General features: G+C 36.9%; 1 protein-coding gene across 1 annotated transcript in view; it reads right to left on the bottom strand.

Moving 5' to 3' along the window:
* The window catches only part of HERC2 (HECT and RLD domain containing E3 ubiquitin protein ligase 2), a 110,592-nt gene that overhangs the window by 26,171 nt on the left and 63,476 nt on the right, over positions 1-20,945 (bottom strand). The window contains exons 53-75 of the mRNA XM_026856588.1: positions 18,179-18,369; positions 16,278-16,383; positions 16,014-16,105; positions 15,262-15,437; positions 14,652-14,763; positions 13,605-13,686; positions 13,368-13,511; positions 12,694-12,784; positions 11,095-11,272; positions 10,566-10,647; positions 10,313-10,484; positions 9,099-9,243; positions 8,248-8,473; positions 7,196-7,367; positions 6,438-6,624; positions 5,532-5,672; positions 4,989-5,180; positions 3,949-4,102; positions 3,137-3,244; positions 1,877-2,008; positions 1,209-1,367; positions 1,010-1,128; positions 512-637 (exon numbers count right to left, since the gene is read on the bottom strand). Of these exons, the coding sequence (XP_026712389.1) occupies positions 512-637; positions 1,010-1,128; positions 1,209-1,367; positions 1,877-2,008; positions 3,137-3,244; positions 3,949-4,102; positions 4,989-5,180; positions 5,532-5,672; positions 6,438-6,624; positions 7,196-7,367; positions 8,248-8,473; positions 9,099-9,243; positions 10,313-10,484; positions 10,566-10,647; positions 11,095-11,272; positions 12,694-12,784; positions 13,368-13,511; positions 13,605-13,686; positions 14,652-14,763; positions 15,262-15,437; positions 16,014-16,105; positions 16,278-16,383; positions 18,179-18,369 (3,287 nt within the window). The remainder of the gene's footprint in view (positions 1-511; positions 638-1,009; positions 1,129-1,208; positions 1,368-1,876; positions 2,009-3,136; positions 3,245-3,948; positions 4,103-4,988; positions 5,181-5,531; positions 5,673-6,437; positions 6,625-7,195; positions 7,368-8,247; positions 8,474-9,098; positions 9,244-10,312; positions 10,485-10,565; positions 10,648-11,094; positions 11,273-12,693; positions 12,785-13,367; positions 13,512-13,604; positions 13,687-14,651; positions 14,764-15,261; positions 15,438-16,013; positions 16,106-16,277; positions 16,384-18,178; positions 18,370-20,945) is intronic.

Consider the following 20,945-nt stretch of genomic DNA (forward strand, 5'->3'; position numbering starts at 1 on the left):
AATGGATTCCTTTTTCCCTGTGTAAACTTTTACATATTTTAAGAATTTCTTTTCCTTCAGATAGATGAGTCCTCTTAATTTAACTTTTACTATATGGGACACTTTTTAGGCATTTTATTCTTGTTGCTCTTCTCCACACTTCCTCGGCCTGTCTGTTTTCACTTTGAAGTACAGGACCCAAAACTGAATAGCCTTTCTTCTAAGATATAGATGCAAATAAAATCTTCAGAGTATTTAAATAAATAAATAAAAATATACAACACTCCTATTAGGACAACACAAAAATCACTTATCAAGAAGTCTGGTCTACTGTACTTTCAATATGTTTTTCTGACCTACCTACCTAGCTAGGTAGTCCTTATTCTTTGTGTATTTGATTCTCCTTTTAGGAACAGTACTCTGATTTTGTCAGAATATGCTTCTGATATAGGACTAGCTTACCACATCTCACACACACACAAAAAAATCTAGAATTATACTCATGAATTCTTTACTGATTGTACTCCATTACCTTAAAGAAAGGGCTGTGGAGCAACTGTTTGCCACCTCTCACAATGGGGTCTTCGTAGTCAAACTGTCTCTGCAAAGCTTCTGGAAGACCTTTAACCAAAGCAGCTAAAGCACTCCCTGTGAAACTCTAGAGAAACCACAGAACTGCAAAGTTAGTCTTACTCTGTATTACAAAAAGTACATTCTTCAGATGATCATGACAAAACATTAACAACTTCCCAAACTACAGTTAGGTATGTGAAGTATCCTCTCCATCCATTTCCTAATGCAAAAGTATTTCTATCACTTTCTGGCAATTCCAAAGCCACATCTATACAGTACTGGAATTAGCCATTTTTTTTTCTAAAGTGGAGTACCTTACCAACTTTCAGACCTATGCAGGAAGGCTGTTCACTTGCACATTTCCTATTTTGCCATTAACAACAAAAATGTTGTACATTTTAATGCTTTGCATTCATCTTAATGAAAAATGAGGAGGAGAGCATCACTGCCTTCTTACCAAAGCTCGTGTTTCTCCATCATTATCCCCTAGAATTCGGTTGATGTTAATAGACTGGCCAAACTCTGTTGTGAGCAGTTTCCGTAACCTCTGCAAAGCCCACATTCTGTGGCCAGCAGCTAAGGAAACAGAAAGAATGTTATTATTTAAAACAATCATTTTAACTTTAAACGAACAGACAATTTAAGATTATACCTACCTAAGGCACTCAGTTGAGCACAAGCTGCAAGAGAAGCTGCCAAGCGAGGAACTATACTCCTGTTGGAAGCAAAATTTAAGCGAAAATCCAACAAGCACGTAACCAAATCCATTGAGGGACATGAAAGAATGCAACGATCTGAGAGAAGGTCTTTAGGACCTGCAAGAAACATAAAGCAAAAACAAACAAAAAAGGTGGGAAGGATTTGTCCTCAGACTGAAATAAGAACAGAACATAGGCAGGATTTAGCTGACCAAACACAGCAGTCGAGTTCCAGTCTGCATCTGAGTTGTTCCGTTCCACCTCCCTCTGAAGGGATTGGAAGAAAAGAGGGAAGTACTTTCATTAAATAATTGACCCAATTCCAAAACAGATGCATTTAAAAAAAGAAAAATTTCAGATGAATTGTATCTCAAAAGCATCCTTTCTTCACCGATGAAGAGGCAAACTAGAGCGATTACAAAATTATCTCTTATCTCTTCCTTATGTACAAGTGCATCTCTCAAGACTTTGTTGAAAATGTTTGCTAAGTATGAATCAAAATGTTCTCTTAGTATGACTGTAAATGAACTATTGAACTTTGGCATGTAAATATCATGAAGTAAATGCAACTGCAAAAAACAGACAAGTAAATTGCCCTTTGGTAAACATCATATATGATACCTTACCTGCAGCTGGCATGATAGGGTAAACAGTGAATCGCCATCCCCATCCATTCACAGAGCCATCACTGATGAATTTCCATTTTAGTTCATCCCCTGGAATTCGCAATTCACTAGACCAGTCTGACCACTCACGACCTGTCACAGCAGGTAATATGAACATATTCGTCTATACTGTCTGAGCCAACATGCAAGCCACTCATCAAAAGCAACTTCACTCCATGGTTATGTATTATAAACATCACAAACACATTCAAGAAAAAAAAGCTATGTAAAGCACATGAACGTAACTATAAAGATGTTATATTAATGAAACTTGTCTTATACAGATCAACTAGCACTGTTAACAGATACTTCCAGTACTTTTAATACCATATTCAAAAGACAATGATATCTTACTAAAAATATATATTAATTACATATACAAATAATACATTACAAATAATATATTAATTAGAGCTTTACAGATTTTTTCCAACCAGGTATCCAATCAGAAATAGCTCAATAATTAAACATATGTGCATCTGAAACAGTCTGGGGGAAAATGGGTCAACAGTAAAAGCTCACATCATGACTGCTCAGAAACGTTAAGCACAGACAGTAACTATCAAGACCCTTGCACATGATACAATGTATGGGTAGCTTCATGGTAAAATTTTATGAGATTAAAAATATTCCTCTAAAATCTACTGCAAATTAGTAGTACTTAAAAATTAAATCAGAGATAACAGGATAAAAGATGTGAAGATTTCATGTAGTGTTACATACATAGCCAGAGTAGGAAATGGAAAGAGAACGAGTCTAGGTATTATTTTAGGCATTCAACAGCAAAAGAGCATTTGTCTTGACTGTACGAAAACTCAAATTTCCATAAGCCTGACTTGAAAAAGAAAAAATCTAACAAAAGAATCCTTTTCCAAATGTATGCCAATTTGTTAAAATATACTTTAATTATACAGAAATTTAGAGATGTTGTCAGGGGTGCTAAACACCGATTTTTTACACTCTAACTGTTCCTAGGGAGAGTATGACAACATGCTCTTCCGAGAGATTCTCTATATTCAAAGATGCCAGATCACTCTTACACGTCTGTGTCTAGATGCTATATATTTTTTTATTTTAAAACAGAGTATCAATTTAGATAGTTGATAGTTACGTTGCTGGCCTATCTCTCACAATATATCAGTCACAGACAGTGGTACATTTCATTCAGCTTTTAACAGTAAATTACACAAGACATCTTTGAAAAGCACTAGTTCTCATAACCTGATCGGACGGAAACAATTCTGTTGACACCATCCATTATGGTGAGTGGATCATGACGCCGCTCTGTAGAACACTGGCGATCAAATTCTACCCTCAGTCCCTCAGCACCTAAACAGCAACAAAGAGTTTACACATTTCTACAGAGCAATCAATACCACAAACAAATGCAGTATTTTAGAAATTCACATGAAATCAAACAGTTGGTTGGAAGCCACAGCAGTCATTAATAAAAGTAATTTCCTTTGCTTTAATGACATTATCTGTCTGCAATTTCTTCTCTTTGAAAGGCTTACATCATAGCAAGCTCATGTGAGCAGGGGCTAGCAAACAGAAAACTATACTCAGAACATTCCTAACTAAAGTTGCAACAGACAAAAAGTGTCTATTTACAGTTAAGGCAAATAGCTCTTTGTTGACTGTACCTTTTGAAAAGTACTAGGTAACATACTAAAGGAAGTATTAAAAGACAGTGTTAAAACAAAAAAGCATTTCCCAAATGCTCAGGACTAGAAGATAGGTGTTCAGTTACTGACCCTGAAAAAGACTCAGTCCTTCTCAGCTTCATAACTGAATGGAAAACAGCAGTGACATACAGCTGCAGTTATAGCCAGTGGACCCGAAAATGCACATTTCACAGGATCAAGATGCTCATGCAGCACGTAAGTGTTTTAAGAAATACTTTATTATAGCAACAGGATACATAACATGGTTTCAAAAGTTCAATACAGTTTTTTTCAAGCTAAGGAAAAAGTTTATGTATGCAGTCTTGAAGTTAACTGAATTTTAGTAATCTAACTTTAATAATCCTATACCTGGTATTTTAACTGTGCCACTAGAAGATGTATCATCAGTATATGGATGGCTGCTTTCTACAACAACTGGTTGTGAAGAGAGGCGACCACTTTGTGAATCAGTTGCTACATCTTCTAGTTCAGTAACACACAGCTCCAACAACATATCAGCAACCTAAGAAAAGAAAAACATACACTTTACAAAAAGGAAGTTTGATCAGTCCAAGAAATTTAAAATAAATGAATCCATCAGTTTATGAATCAGAATTCAGAAAACATCACATTAATTAAAAAATACTTTTTTTTATGTTGTTAAAGCTAGAAAAATTCCTAAGCTAAAAGCCAATGCATTGTTACTGATTAGAAAAAAATATTTGAAGGGTAAAGCTACAAGAAACATTAAACAACTTTCAGTTCATTACTGTAAGCAGATATTCTATAAATAATTTATGATTTGTAACATTCTTTCATATAGCTGCTGGTATCCAAGATCACAGCATTTATTAATTCGGTTTGTCAGTTGTCCCAGAAAAACCCACACCAACGGATACTTCGTAAATAATTAGAAACTTCAATGCATCAAATGTAAATTTTTAAAATAAAGAAAAATTTCTGTATTGTTAACTGAATTACTGTATTATTAACAGCAGGTTTAGTTAGTAATGACGACTGCATCAATTTGAGAAGTAAACCCATATGCAAACCAAAACCAACATGGAAGTTTCTAAACTAACATTCCCCAGGTCTAGGAAAGAGGGCTCAGTTAATTCAGCTTCATTCCAATAACCACAGCCATTGCTCCAATATATAAATACAGTTCATTAAGCTTCTATTTTAGTGTCTAATTTCAGCATGACAAATTAAGAAAATAGCTTATTACTGACATTTGTAGCACATGCATGTATTCATGTTATATTACCATTAAAATCATAAAAGTTCAGATGCATTTAACTTCAAATGAAATTTTCATGTTTATTAAGTTTCTCTATATGCTGAACTGCACTTCAAATACAAGAAAATATTCTAGACAAAGTTAAAATGCAACAGAAACAAAACCTGACCTGCGGGTAAGCTGTGCCCATACCAGACAGCACAGCCGAAAGAACATCTCTTCCCTTGTCACCTGCTCGGTTGGACACAGCAAGCTTTAGCAGGTCAACCATGACTCGCGTGTCATCTGGTACTAAGAGACTAGTAAACTCATCCAAGTACTGTGGTTCTGGGCCAGACACTTTACTCTGACTTTCTACATCCTAGAAAAAAAAAAAATTCAGAAATATTTAGACAGTGGAGATGAAAAATACTTCATTGAATAAATTCTCTGAAGAAGTTTAAAGGTATTTTAAAACACAATTCATAAATCTGGGATTATAGAACCCCCAAATTAACCTACTGTTAAATACATTTCTCAACTGAAAATGGTTTCCTAAAGCTAACCTCCTTTAACATCAGAAAAAAAAAAAAAAAGAAGTCCGTCTGGTTTTGGATAGATTTAAAAAAAATGCCTTCATTTACAGAATAACTTTAAAAGCACAAAAACAGCAAAACTGCTTGATAAAAGCATGATATGACTTAGATTTTATGTAAGGTATTGACAACATTACTTCTTTGGTTTTTGTCATGGTTTCTGCAATGATACTGGCAGCTCCAGGATCATCTGTGACTGGAATGAAAGGACGGGAAGAGGCTGCAGCAGCCGAGGGAGTTACAGCAGACGGTGTCACAGCATCTTCCGAAGAAACAACCTAGCCAAAACAAATAATAACTAAGAAAAGCTGCAACAAGTTACTGTAAGACCTTTAAGAGTATAACTATTTACTAGGAGGGCTTATGTTCAAACACAGCAGCAAATGAAAAACAGCCATAAATTCAAAACCAACAGATTGCTCCCTGTATTTTTAACTTCTATTTACGTTCCTAGTACAGTAAACCAGCCAACATCCCCACAATACCAGCTGCTACAAAAACATACAATAAAACATCAGTGCCTGCAGGAAAGCATACAATGCAGAAAAGCCCTAACAATACATGTTAAATTAATAGTTTTTTAAAGGAAAAGATCTCTTCAGTAGTAAGCCTCTTATTTTTTCTGCTTATGTTAGCAGATGGGAATTAAAGGAGTAGAATTCCATTCAGGCCCTTCTGTCTACATTTGTTGATCTAAGCTTACAATTACATTTCATTAAGTAATGATCAAGTATTTCCTTAGTCTTGACTTTTTTTTTTTAATCTAGTATTTAATATCTAGTCAAATGGTTAATATTTTCATGCTAACTCTAAAATACTATTAGAAATCACAGTTGCATTTAAATGACAGAGTGCATTCTGAAAGTTCAAAACTGATTTCACACTAAATGTTACTTTTTCCAAATCTGACATATGCAGAGTACCCACTCCTGAAATTAGAGCATGAAAAAACTGTTTAATCTCTGCTATTATCAACCTAGATGAGACAATATTTTTCAGCTTTAATGTTAAATGCTGATGGAAAAATTAATCTGACACCTTACCTCCCCTCTCCTGTCCTGCCATGGGTTTGGGCTCAGTCTCTCTTCTATATCTCCTACAAGCATGCATTCATCTCCATTTGCAGGGCTTCCTGTAGAAGTAGCATCTGATGGGGGGGCTGGCGATGAAGAAGGACATTCTACTGGTGCAATCATACTTGCAGGCATCAAAGCTCCAACAACTGCATCCCTGAAATCATTCAGTACAGATTAACATGAACCTAATTATAGTCCTTTGTTAAACTTAGAAAAAGCCATATTAGCTTTTCTTAACAAAATAAGGAAAGTTTTCCAAGCTCTGGAATTTAGAGTAGCTTATCTCCATTCTCCTTTGGGCCTGACACTTAAATACTGTGTTTCAGGGACACTATTTTACATGAGTTTCTCTTCATAAATTTTAGCACAAATACCCTGTTGTCTACCAACAACAAGAAGGACATTGTAAAGTTTTATTGTTTTTTTCACCCTGTCCCCCACTGCTTGCTCCATATCATCTATCACGGTTGACTTACACTTTTACATGATTTATTTGAGAATTTCCAAGTAAACATTTTTTTTCCCCAGGCACTGGGAACTTATGTGAAGAAAACACAACAGCATAAACCTAACATCAACATCAAAAGAAAATTTAAACAAAGCTGAGGCCTATCCTGAGAAGTTCAAACTTGTGAAACAAGTTACACCTAACTCAAGACACCCTAAGACATGGTAAACTATGTCATCTTTTGCTCTGCAAAAGACAAGAATGTTTGCATGCCTACCTGGCGTACATGATTTGTAATGCCATCAGTATATGAGATAATGCCTGCTGTTTGGCAACATTCCCATCAAGAGAAAGGAGAATCTTAGCAAGGGAAGGACGATTTGGCTTGGAACTGTTTGCCCCACTAATTTTGTTACTGGCAGCAGAAGAATCTGCATCTGAAGGAACACCTGCAGTGAGCAAAAAAGAGAAGGCAAGCAGTTTTAGCGGTGTAATATGTAACTGGAACTTATTTATCTTATGTCTTGTTAAAACAGAAAGTTGACTCTAAAACTAACTCCACAGTAGATTCTTAAACTGCAGTGCCTACAGTTACAACATTAAAGTCCATACTGAGGCTTTTCAGCAAGGGCTTTCATAAAATAGTTTTCCACCTTTTTACTTACACATGAAGAGTAAATACAGAGATAAATATTTTGGTGATCAGCATCTAAACCAAGTTCTATTTACAAAGAAATTTCTCAAATAGCAAGAGCATTTATTAAGTACTCTTAAAAATACTAATCAAATAAACCATATATGTAGATCTTGCTCTTTTTTAAATACACTGCCTTGTTCATGGAAAAGCTTAATTAGCAAAATGTTTGGTGCTTTTATTTTCAACACAAAACACTGCTGTTTTGTCACTCTAATTCTTAAGTCACCTACCTCAGAAACAAAAGGTAACGGTAGCATCAGGAACTGTAGCAAGAGGTTACATGTAAGAAGACTAATATTACAGTAGCATCCATCTACTATTACCTCCATAAAACTCTAACGCATATTAAAGGCAAAGTCTCTGGAGCATTTGATAAAGTATCTTGCATTTTAATTTCCTGAAGAACAATAAAAGTTCAAACTAATGCTAATTCTGAACAATTCCTTTACCACTTCCACTTTCAGGCAGAGGTTTTGTTGGGGGGTTTTTTTGAGAGATATGTATGGTTTTTGTTTTGTGGTGGATTTTTTGAAAGACAGTTTTCTTTTTGCACTCTTCTATCACATATCAAACCACATACACAACTAACTCTCCAATGGCATTAAAAAAAAAGTACAGTAATAAATACCAACCAAGATAAGAAGCACCTAAAGGGTCCCTCGCTGTCTGGAAAAGTACTGGTTCATGAACAGATGGTGTAGCTACATCCACTGTTGTCCACGCTACACTGTGGGAAGATCCACAAGCAACCCGAGTGATCTTCTGGCCTTCCAAGCCCTGGACAAGAGTGGGCTTCCTATTGACTGTAGTAGTTCCATTGCCTTGTTGCCCATGGTCATTATCACCCCAAGCATAAACCTGCCAGTAAACATTTTCACATATTATTTTGCTTCACTTGTTGCCTCATTTAACTGTTCTATTAAAAATTCCTAAAAAGTAATCTTAGCAATTTCTATTATTCATCTAGAACACTTTAGAGACCCTATTGCTGTGACCTTCTTTTTCCCCATTAAACAAGGCAGGCATTATTATACATTAAAAGGAAAAAAAAAATATCGAAGCAACACTACCAGATGATTCATAAGTCATTGCCAATTCATAAATCATCAGTTGATTTATAAATTGATCAGTGTTCACAGCGAACAGTAAGTTAGAAAAATGAGCTGCACAGTAATTAGATTGGAGATCTGAATCAGTAAAATGACAATGTTGGATCACAGCAGAAAGATCTGTCCAGAACACTCTGACTGCTTTTGCATTTCAATAGAAGCAGGAAACTGATGATGAGATACTACATAAAGTAGAAAAATATTACAAAAGCCACTTATATTTATTCAGGACTTTAAACGGAATAAAAAGTTCTAATGATACTTATTTGCTTTTTAACCAGCACTGATACTTTTACACTCTTCTTTCTCAACAGTTTAGTTTATTCCTTTCTGGATCAAGGGAAAATGGGAAAGGTAAGTGATACACAACATACCTGTCCAGTGTCAGTAACAGCTAGACAATGGAGTGCGCCTACAGCCACATGCACAATTTTTTTACCCCTCAGTCCTTCCACAACTTGTGGCTTTCGTACATGTACATCTGTGCCATGGCCTAGCCTGAAGTAGTCACCCTTACCCCTGCAACAGATAATAAACATAAAATTCAAAACAATTATATTGTTTACAAATCCCTCTGTCAATGCAGCTTTCTAAATCAAAAGAGTTCTTGAAGACTGTCAAGTTTCCTTTCCTCTTACTTCTTCCATCACTACAAAAAAAGAATTTAAAAGAGACGGGAATGCAACAGAGAAAAATAGTTTGCAGTGGCCACACTGAGAAATGACATCTCTGCTAAAAGCTTTTCTCCCTTTTTATAAGTTACTGCTATTCTTAAAACAGAAGTTTTGTGCATTTCTCTTTTTATCATTCATCAATTGCTGATAAACAATACAACAAAAATTATCATTTTAAGTCATCTTAAAATCATTAAAGTCATCTTAGCTTTGATGTACATCAAACGGGTCACAGTCTTATCACACAAGGATGGGGCAAAACCTTCATCTGGTTAGAGCTCTGACACTGATCTGCCATACATGCTCTGAAATTTTACAGAAATGTTTATAAACTAAAAAAAACGTTTGCGTTCAAAACCAAGGAGAAGCCTCAGACTAACAGAAAAATTGAAAGGATTTCTGAATAACTCTCAGTGATCAACTCATAAGAGTTCTTGCTTCAAGGAATCATTACTGACAATTCAGTGGCCTTCCAACCAGCAATGAGCTCTGTAGAGACCCTGTGTTTCCAAGGAAATTCTTCAATCCCCTCTGAAGTTTAGCATATCCTTACTCACAGTCTCTGCTTTAGCTCCAAACTGATTCTCAGGTTCTCTTTTTCCCACTCCACTCCAGTCTTAAATTAACATTCCTTTACAAGCTCCATTGCTCTCAAGAGAGGCAATGATCTTCCACTTCCTCCACTAATTCAGTAAGACCCAGACATCCTAATAGAGTACAATACACAGTGGAGCATGTTACAAAACAAGGTGTTAGAGTAATTGAACAGACCACAGCCTGTCTCAAAGAGCCACCAATTTAAAAGAGGAAGCACACAAACAAGGCACAGATGGAGTTAAGACAGTCAAACAGCAATAAATGCAACATATACTTAGCAATTACTTTGGTAATGCTTTCTGGCAAATGTAACATACCATGTCCATACCACTCCTGACTTGGTCAGTGCCAATGAGAACTGCGCACCACACTCAATTTGACAAACGCCTTGGCCATTCAGTCTTTCAATGTTCTGAGGAATGTTGCATCCTTCACTTCCTCCTCGGCCCAGTTTTCCAAAATCACCATCACCCCAAGAAAACACCAAACCTAACAAACATCAAACTGCAGGTCAAACAATGATCACAGTATTCCCATGGGCTAGAAAGCTCTGAAACAAGATATTCCTACCTTCATCTGTCAAAGCAAGAGTCTGAGCATCTCTGCTTCCACAAGCAACTTGAATGACTCTGTGGCCAAGGAGCACTTTAACCTATAAAACAGAAAAAGCAAGCAAGGCATTTAAAAGAAACTATGTTTTAAAACCTTACAGACATTTTCAAGCTCTTATGACTGATCTTGTTCATTGTGCCCAGTCTGAGCCATGCCATTTAGCAAGGGATTATCAAGCCTTCCTCACTCAGGATCCAACATCACTAGATGACAGTAGCAACTTCCAGCTACATGCCAAAGTAGATGTAGGACATGAATGTTCAAAACAGCACTAGCCATTTGACATCATTTCCCAAGAAAGCAAGACTGGATCTTTTTGGTCTCTGAAATAGCTTGCCATTTATTACAGGTATGTATACCAAAACCTTATTTAGATCACTCCATCTTCATACTGCTTTCATGGTTTTTGGCTTTACTTTCGCTTTATCATTTATTAAAAACACATACAGATTCACGTTTCATCAGAGACAAGAAACATTTATTTTACCATCTTGGGCTTCAGCTGGGTGGTATTATCTCCATGTCCTAGCCTTCCATATTCTCCAAGACCCCATGTATACAGTTCACCACTAGAGGTAATGGCAGCACTGTGGGAACTGCCACAAGCAATGTCACGGATGCGTTTGGTTTTCAATGCTTCTATCAATCTGGGTTTATCACAGTTCCTAGAAAAAAAATGAGTAAAGAATTCATTGTGTTAATTATGAAAAAGTCGCACAATATACTCCAACCTTCATAATCCAAAAAGTTTTGAGCACTATTAGTAATCTAAAGATGCAACATTGTGATTCCAATATGTATGCTTTAGTAGCACCATAAATCTGAAGTTTACACTATTTTAATGTACTTCAAAGTTTATTGAAAGAAATATTTTATGAATACACTGCAAAATTTAGATGACAGAGTCAAAATACCAAAGTGATGGATCAATTAAAAAGTGTGTAATACAAAGTGAAAACTGGTATCCCGTCACTGCCCACGGTTGAGCTGTGGGCACAGTGTCAGATAGTAAAATTAAAAGAGGACACTCCCATCCCAACTTTGTTCGTTACAAGAGAGAAATTAGAACTGGAACCTACTGTTAGGCTTCTATGAGTGTACGGGAAACTTTTACTATTCGTATGATAAAAATATTCTCTAAATTCAGGGAAGAGTTTCAACTCAAGGTTTCTAATTTTGACCATGTATTGGAGTCACTATTAAGGTTTTATAAAATTATGCATGGCCGCTGCAAAATTGGCTCCCATGAGTTCCAAGTCATGCTTTTAATAAAATTACAGAAAGCATGAGACAGTCAAACAATAAGCAGTACTGATTAACCTAGACTTCCCTTTTCATTGATCTGACACACATACCTCTAACGAACGTTTATTTGTTGTCACATATTAACCATCTGAGTCAGGCGCTGTAATTTTTTTTTAATTTAGTCTGAGAAGGTCTTCAAAATATACCAGAATGACAAATAAAGATCTCCCCGTGGCCTATGTTTATCTTTATTTTTGTTTTTCCTTTCAAAACATTGTGCTGTGGTGCATACAAAGAAAAATCCTGAGACAATTCCAATTTTCCTCAAAGCTGTTGCGTGGCAAATTAAATTATGTATTACTGAAAAGTGGAAGAAATCTATTTCCGGATAACAAGTTTGGGAACAGAAGCCTAAAGAAAAGGGTTACAAAGTACTCTGTCAGGCTTACATTACAAACTGGTACAGCTCAGGAGTGTAAAACTGCTATGGTTTTACACCTCAATGCACCTCTGTAAACCATACCATACAAGAGTAACCAAAAACTCTGTGTCCAGAAGTGTGCCATTTCATCAGTGACATTCAAAAATACTATTAAAGATTTTATCCACTAAGTATTTTCCAAGTATTATATTAATTGAATGCTTCCTTTTCAAATGGCTGAAGACTGCTACAAATGCCAGCATTTGCTACAAATGCTGACATACACTGATGAAAAAAAATCTTTTCATAACACAGTTTTTTATTCCCATTGTATTAAAAATCCTGTCATTGTCAATAGTGGTGGTCAGCTGTGCTGTATCATATTCTCTTACTGAAATACAGACAATTTGGTATACTTACATTCGACTGAAGTGACCAAGTTTTCCATCATCTCCTTCACCCCATGAAAATACCTTTCCGTCAACAGTTAATGCCATAGCATGCCGGCCACCTAGAAGTGTAAAAGTTAATTTTTCAAGCTTTCAAGCACACAGCAGGTCTAGGAAAAATATCAGAACTTTGTCACTGTTGTACTTCTACAATGTAATTGTGCGAGCCTTTCAAGCCAACAGACATTGTTTCTTTTCTTTGGCTTTTATGTGATTTAATTTAGAATACAAAACTTTTGTGACAGTAGGTTTCCTGGCACATTAAAAAAAATGAAATAATCACTCAACTTGCTATTTTCAATGCTGCAAGAAAAAAAGAAAAAACAAACCCACCATTCAGCAATACTCAAAAACGAAAACATTTTCTTTGGATCAGACTGAGAACTATTCAGAAGTTACCAAATTTAACTTCCAGCAAGTAAGAAACCATATATGGCCTAAATTCACAGATTTTACTATCAGAACAATTAGTTCTAATCTGTCATTTTATGCAACAGATAGAATTTAGTAACCTGTATTTGTTTTAAAAAAATTTAAAGATATCAGATATGCTGGGGCATCACAGCACACAAGAAAACTGCACAGCAACTATTTTCAGGCTTAATATTTTAAGTTTATGCATATAAGAGTAGCAATAGTCAGTACCTGAGTGAACAGCCACCTTCTTTACCACATAGTTACTAAGAGCTGTAATCTGGCGGGGAATAGGCACAGTTCCACTAGATATTCCTAAACCCAGCCTTCCATTTGTAGCTTCTCCACAGGCATATACTTTACCCTCTACAGTCACTAAAATGAAAGAAAAGAAGTTTGAAACACCATTAATGTTTCACAACTGGAAATCTATTTCTGCCCTTTAATTATATTTTAAGCTCACATTACCTGCAAAAAGGCTTTTAGATCCTCCAGCTACTTGTACAACATTCAAAGCAGACAGGGTTTCAGAAAAGGAAGGGACCTTTATCTAGAGCAGACAGAAAATAAAAATCATTACAACATATTTTAAAGTTCTATGCTTTAAAAAGAAGAGCTATTCTTAAGTCATAAACCAGTTAATCTAACAGGTACATTTGTTTTTAAAATATATGAAACTCCCCGTATTATTCAGACACTTCACACATACCAGTTAATATATACCAGGCAAGAGACAGTAACTAAGCATTTAATACTGAAACCACGATAAATAAAAACCTGAGGAAAAAAATAAATGTGATATAAACAAAGATTTTCCTTTACAGTAAAGTTTTCCTGAGAAAGCCAAAGAATACAGTAATGGTTAACTTTTTGTTTCTTGAAAGACGCTCTAAGGATACAATAGTATACATTTTATTTACAACAAAGAAATCTGAAATGTATATTAACAGAGCATTAACAATATCTTAAATAGATTAAACATCTGCCATGTATCTCCCCCTCTTGCACTGTATTAAAAAGTTATGTATAAATGGCTGCACATGGGACCGAAATTCCTCTTGTATTACACTGAACTGCAATCAAGTTACACCAATCAAAATATTAGAAGTAATCTTTTTTTTTTTTTTTTCCTGATGATTGCACCAGCTCATGGTAGCAAAGTTCACCATTATCTTAATTTCATGCATGCAAACTCAAAAGGAACAAAATACATATAGAGCGCTACACATTTTTAGAACAATTAGTTCACTATCACCTAAAACAAATGATTCAGCAGCTACTAAAAATCAAACTGGATTTCAGAGTAACAACCAAAATGCAAATTTTCTCCAATTTTCCACCAAGCACAGATACACACATCTTAATAGTAAAAAGCCATTAAAACCTACTCCTCGCAGCTTCTGATAAACTGTAAAATTCTGATTAAATTTTAATTCATTTTGAGTTGTGTGAGACTGTACATTTTATTTTTAGATGTTTCTGTTTTGTAGTGAAGTATGAAAACAACAAACATACCTTGGAACCTTTTAGTCCTCCCAGTTGGTCCTTGTCATTCAGTCCCCAAACAAAAACTTTGGTTCTTATTGTAGCTGCTGATTCGAGTCCAGCTGCCTTCTTTCTAACAAGACTGAATGTATTGTGAAAAAAAACAAAGTCAGCTTAGCAACCTTGCATGCTATCTAGCACAGACACCTTTTTACTGTATTACAGATTTTACAGTTTGGAACAGTTTCAGTACTCAAACTAAACCACCACAGTTAATTGGCAGCTGTAACAAATAAAAGCAAAACAAAAGCCCAGAATGTTTTGTTGAGCAGTAGTAAATATACATGTGCCACATACCCAGTATAAACACATCTAGCTTTTAGCTAGGTTTTCAACTCCAAGTATACTGCAGAAGCAGAAGACCTGTACAAAATGCTACCACCTTACCAGAGTGATAATCTTAAAGAAGTTATTTATCAACAGATGATCTACTTACAATTCTGACAAACTAAGATAATGATTTCTCTTTATTACAATTCAACCTAATTAAGTTGCTCTTCTTACAAAAATCTCCTGAATTATAGGAATATATAGACGGTAAGGTTCTTTACCACTTCCCCCCACCCCTATAGTTACCTACCTCCCAGTGTTAGCTTTGTCATCCTCCTCTTCCTCATTATCAGAAGCAAGGAAAGGGACTGCAGCCAAATCTTCATCCTCTGCACGTATACGTCCCAGTATACTGAGGCCATGTATTTTGCAATCAATCCCAGAGCTCCTGCACTGCTTGATTGCAATCTCAATATATCTGTGGTACTAAGAAGAAAAAACTAAATCGCCATCTTTTGGGCCCTATATAATTTTATAAAACATAGGAAAAATCTGAAACTTTTGCTTGACTTTGCCACCTTAACAAAATGAATCTGTAACTTTAAATATCTGGCTTTTCAGCCCTACATAATTCATACTTTAAGGCAAACATATGGCCTTATTAATTTGAGAATGTTTTCATTTCCAATCTTCTAAAAAGTCATTATGCATTCCTCCTTGCTGTTACTGAAAAAGATCAGAACTACTATCCAAAATAAGCTTTATCACCCACCAAAATTATCCCCAAATTTAAGTTTATTGGGATGTCTGCTTGGTTCATAAGTATATTAATTTACATCAAAAAAACCCTAAAATCTCTTTTCTACTAAGGCTATAATAAACTTACACTGGGATTACGGTAAAAATTATCATGATAATTAACTTCAGTAAACTGTCAGAAATAGTGTTAAAGGAAAAGAAAATACCATGCTTTAGTAATCACAACAATGCTTTTCATTCATCTCTTGCAGCAAAACATCCTTCTGTTGCATAAAAGAGTAATTCTCCACAAACTTCACTTACTTCTGTACAATCACTGAGAAGAGGCACTGTGGTGTCTGTAGGATTTATATTGATTGTCTTTAGCTCTATAAGGTTATTTAAGGAATTCCCCCCTAGAAAACAAAACATGGAAAAGAAGAACATTTTAAGGTATGGTGTATTTCATAAACAGGCACTATGCATGTTAAATAGGTGACTACATTAACTGAAACCAGATAAATAGACCTACTGTTGAACATACAAAAAAAAAGTGTTTTTCAGACTTCTTGGAGAAGATACACATACCTGAAACTACAACTAAAGAGGGCATGTAACTGCTGTCTGCAGGGTCCACTATCATCTTTAGTCTGTGAACAAGAACATCTGGAAAAATCTCCAAGCGAATCCAGTGCTAGGGGAAACACAGAATTTCATTTTCAGATATTGTTAGGACCACCATATGGTTAACAAGAACAAATGTGTGCTGTTTTGGAAGAAAACATGAAAAACTTTAGTGAATGGTACACAACAGCTGCAGTGCATGGCAACTTGTCAAAGGAAAATGACCCTGTAAACTTTTTCAAATATAAGAGAACCTTCAAATACAAGAAAAACGGTTGCAGCAAATTATTTATTCCACCCAAGAGCAACAACACTGAGAAGACTGAGAAAGTATAGTACCACTGGAGGTCAAGAAATGGGACATAATGTAAATGCTTGTTTACAGTCTGTAGACAACCCGAAGGAAGGGCACTTGGGGATACTCTCAGCCCAGCCACCAACAGAGCATCAAAACTCACTGGACAGAAGCCTAGCTGCAAATCCCAGAGCCTAAGATGGCCACAAAGCAGTGCTACAGGCCAATAAAACTGGCCAAGCATAAACTACGGAAGAATATTTTGTAAATGATCTGCACACAGGAGTTGAACGTACATTAAGCTAGTTTGCTGATGATGCTAGGAGGAGCTGTGGACTCCCTTGAGGGTAGAGAGGCCTTATGGAGAAATCTGGGTAGACTAGAGAGCTAGGCAACCACCAGCCATATGAAATTTAACAAAAGTGAATGCCAGATTGTCCACCTGGAATGAGGTAGTCCTGCTTATACATATAAACTGGGACAAGAGGCTGGAGAACAACCCCACAGAAATAAATCTGGGGGTTCGGGTTGATGGCAAGTTAAATATGAGTCAGCAGTGTGCCCTGGCAGCCAAAAGTGCCAACCATGTCCTGGGGTGCATCAAGAACAGCAGAGCCAGACAGCTGAGGGAGGTGATTGTCCCACTCTACACTTCACTGGTGAGGCCTCACCTTGAGCATGGCATGCAGTTTTGAGCACCTCAATAGAAGAAGGACACCAAACTGTGGCTGTATGAGGGCAACTAAGATGGTTAAAGGTCCTGAGGGCAAGACTTACAAGGTCACTCAGTTTGTTCAGCTTAGAAAAGACTGAGGGGAAACCTCATCACCATCTACAACTTCAGCAAGAGGGGCAGCACAAGAGGAGGTGCTGATCTTCCATCTCCAGCAACCAGTGATAGGACACAAGAAAATAGAATGAAGCTGCAGCAGAGTAAGTTTAGGCTGGACATTAGGAAAAGGGTCTTTACTAAGAGGGTGGTCAGTCACTGAAACAGGCTCTCCAGGAAGTGGTCACGGTGCCTAGAAACTCCTTGAGCTCCAACAGGTTTGAAGATGCTCTTAGTCATATGGTTTAGTTTTGGGTAGCCCTGCGAGGAGCAGGGAGTTGGATTTGATGATCCTTACAGGTCCCTTCCCACTCAAGATATTCTATGATTCTGTGCAAGTGAGAGAGCACTTAGCAGCAGTTTTAGCTACTGAGAACATAGGTGCTTTTCGTTTTGCAACAAACTCACTTAAGTAAAATATAATCAATGTGACTATTAATAACAACTGTCATCAGTTATACCGAAAAGGCAATTGTAACCATATCACCAACTACAGGATTGAAATACAGCGTAATTATTCGAAGATCACACAAATTCCTTATAATTAACATGAAATATTTAGGAAGATGAAGCACAGCTTTAAAACAATAGGCTAATTTACTATGAAGAAACATAATTTTGTACTTCAAATGTCTGTTTTTACTACTATCTTACACAAAGATAACAAGTTTCACTGAGGTGAAGACTTACCCTCTTAAGAAAAAAGCATACCAGAATAAACCAGTTACAACTTAAAGTTACCTTTCCTTGTGAGCCAGAAGACTGCCAGCACTGCTCACTACCATCAATAAGACGTGAAGCCTGATTCACAGAAGATGAGACATTCAAATTCTTAACTATTCTAGACCAATCATCCAGTAACATTCCCCGCTGGTTACTATGCCGTCTCTTCAGCTGCTTTCCAGAACGCCCACAAAACACAGGAGATTGACCTGCATGGTTAAGTGAAACATTAAGCATGTACCTCTCAAAGAAAATTGCTTTTATTAAACCCATAAGCAATGCGAAAGGAAATTGAAATCAAAGATTTCAGGTATTTAGGCTAAAACTAGAATACAGAAGCATGTCACATAGGTATGATAATTCTACTCACGCTTAAAGGGCAGAGGCTCAAGATTTTTTCTTTTCCTTTTTTTTTTTTTTTTTTTTTTTTTTTTTTTTTAAAGCACTTTACCTCTCTAAGTTTTCATGCTTGTCATTTGGGATAGTCACATTTTCTACTCTTACACATACAATCGATTGATTGTACCAAGAAACCAAGTATAATTTAGTAAAAAAGTGAACATTAAAAAATTAAGGAAAATTACTCTCTTCCAGAATGTAAGACGATAAGAATAATTCCTAAAAACACATTACAGACGCATGCAATCTTTAAACTGATTGAATCCTTAAAAGATTTGACTAAATAGTCACTTCAAATGGTCCTTCCTTTTGAAATACAAATCAAAATTTACAGTGATAAATACTTCAAAATACAGGCCCAAAGCACATGAATTTCTACACCATCATAGCATATGAAAAAGATGCAACCAAGCCTCAATAAAAATCCTTCACAAGAAAATAGACACAGCTAAGTAACAACACTCAAAAATTTCAAATCTTGTTCAAGAATGAGGTGGTTTAATGAGTTACTGATTTTCTCCTTGGAAAATCCCACTGCTACTTCCCTTCAATGATATTTGTAGCTTCTAGAAAGCCTGACTAAAAGTACATTGTAAGTCCTCCACCCTATCCAGGGCAACAGGAAGGACACAGTTCCCCATAGGATTCTGACAGAAGAACTGACTGCTCATGGCCTGGATGAGCAAAAAGTCTGCTGGGTCAAGCACTGGCTGGATGGACAGTCCCAGAGAGTGGTGGTCAGTGGAACTAAATCCAGCTGGTGTCTGGTCACAAGTGGTGTTCCTCAGGGCTCAGTGTTGGGACCATTTCTGTTCAACATCTTTATTGATGATCTTGATAAGGACATAGAGTGTATCATCACTAACTTCACAGATGACACCAAGTTAAGCAGGAGTGTCGATATGCACGAAGATAGGGAGACTCTACAAAGAGATTTGGAGAGATTGGACAGTGGGCCAACATTAATGGGATGAGCTTCAACAAGGCCAAGTGCCAGGTCCTGCACTTGGGCCACAACAACCCCCATGCATGGCTACAGGCCTGGGGAGGTGTGGCTGGAGCTGTCTGGAAGAGAAGGATCTGGGGGTTCTAATTGACAAGCAGCTGAACATGATCCAGCAGTGTGCCCAGGTGGCCAAGAAAGCCAACGGCATCCTGGCCTGTATGAGAAATAGTGTGAGCAGCAGAAGTAGGGAGGTGATAGTCCCCTGTACTCTGCACTGGTGAGGCCACACCTGGAGTATTGTGTCCAGTTTTGGGCACCTCAATACGAGAGAGAGATCGAGGTGCTGGAGTGAGTGCAGAGGAGGGCAACGAAGCTGGTGAAAGGCCTGGAGAACAGATCCTATGAGGAGCGATTGAAGGAGCTGGGACTGTTCAGTTTGAGGAGGAGAAGGCTGAGGGGAGACCTCATCACTCTTCAACTACCTGAAAGGACATTGTAGAGAGGTTGGTGCTGGTCTCTTCTCACAGGTGATTAGCGATAGAACAAGAGGGAACGGCTTAAAACTGCAACAGGGGAGGTTCAGACTGGGCATTAGGAAAAACTTTCACAGACAGAGTGGTCAGACAGTGGAATATATGAGGGCAACTAAGATGGCTAAAGGTCTTGGAGTCATCATCCCTGGATGTGTGTAAGGGTCATTTAGATGAGATGTTGGGGGACACTGTGTAGGGGAGAACTTTGTAGAGTAGGGCTGGTGGTTGGACTTGATGATCCCAAGAGTATTTTCCAACCTGAATGATTCTATGATTACAGATTCACACCATTTATTAATGGAAAGTCTTTCTTGCCCTTTAGACAAACCATTATACACATGCAAAGCATGGTCATGATTTCTACTAGGGAATCAGTTTTACTAATTTTCCAAACCGATTTGACTGGCTATGTGTAAATATGAAGAGTTTAAGTCCAGAAGCCAGCATCACCTTGCAAATACTAGGGATCAGACATTAGACAGGTGCAGAAAAAGAAGTAAGAGCTAGTGTCAGCTAAGTTTTGCAAAATAATGCAAAACCCAAAAGTTTTGGAGTTAAAATGGCTGCACCTATTCTTGCCCTAGAAAAAAAAAATACTGATTATGAAGTCTTTCAAAAGGCTTCTCTTTCCTACCACACCTCTCTGGAATCTCCAGATCATGGACGAAATGAGGCAAGAGCTATCACACACGGATAGCCACAATTGTTGAAGAGCAACTGAGATGTAAGAAGGTATTGTAGGTATTTCAAGCTGCACCTGCTGTAACGAGGATTCCATTCACCTATGTTTAGGGTGATTAGCAAAAGGCAGGAGGATTAAGGAATTTTGTTTTACCCTTGGTGTAGATGAAAACACCACTCTGACATAATTACTGTCACACAGACATATTATATGCCTTTTTAACAC

Source organism: Athene cunicularia (assembly GCF_003259725.1).
Source record: "Athene cunicularia isolate RWA chromosome 1 unlocalized genomic scaffold, athCun1 chr1_part1, whole genome shotgun sequence".
Taxonomy (NCBI): Eukaryota; Metazoa; Chordata; class Aves; order Strigiformes; family Strigidae; genus Athene; species Athene cunicularia.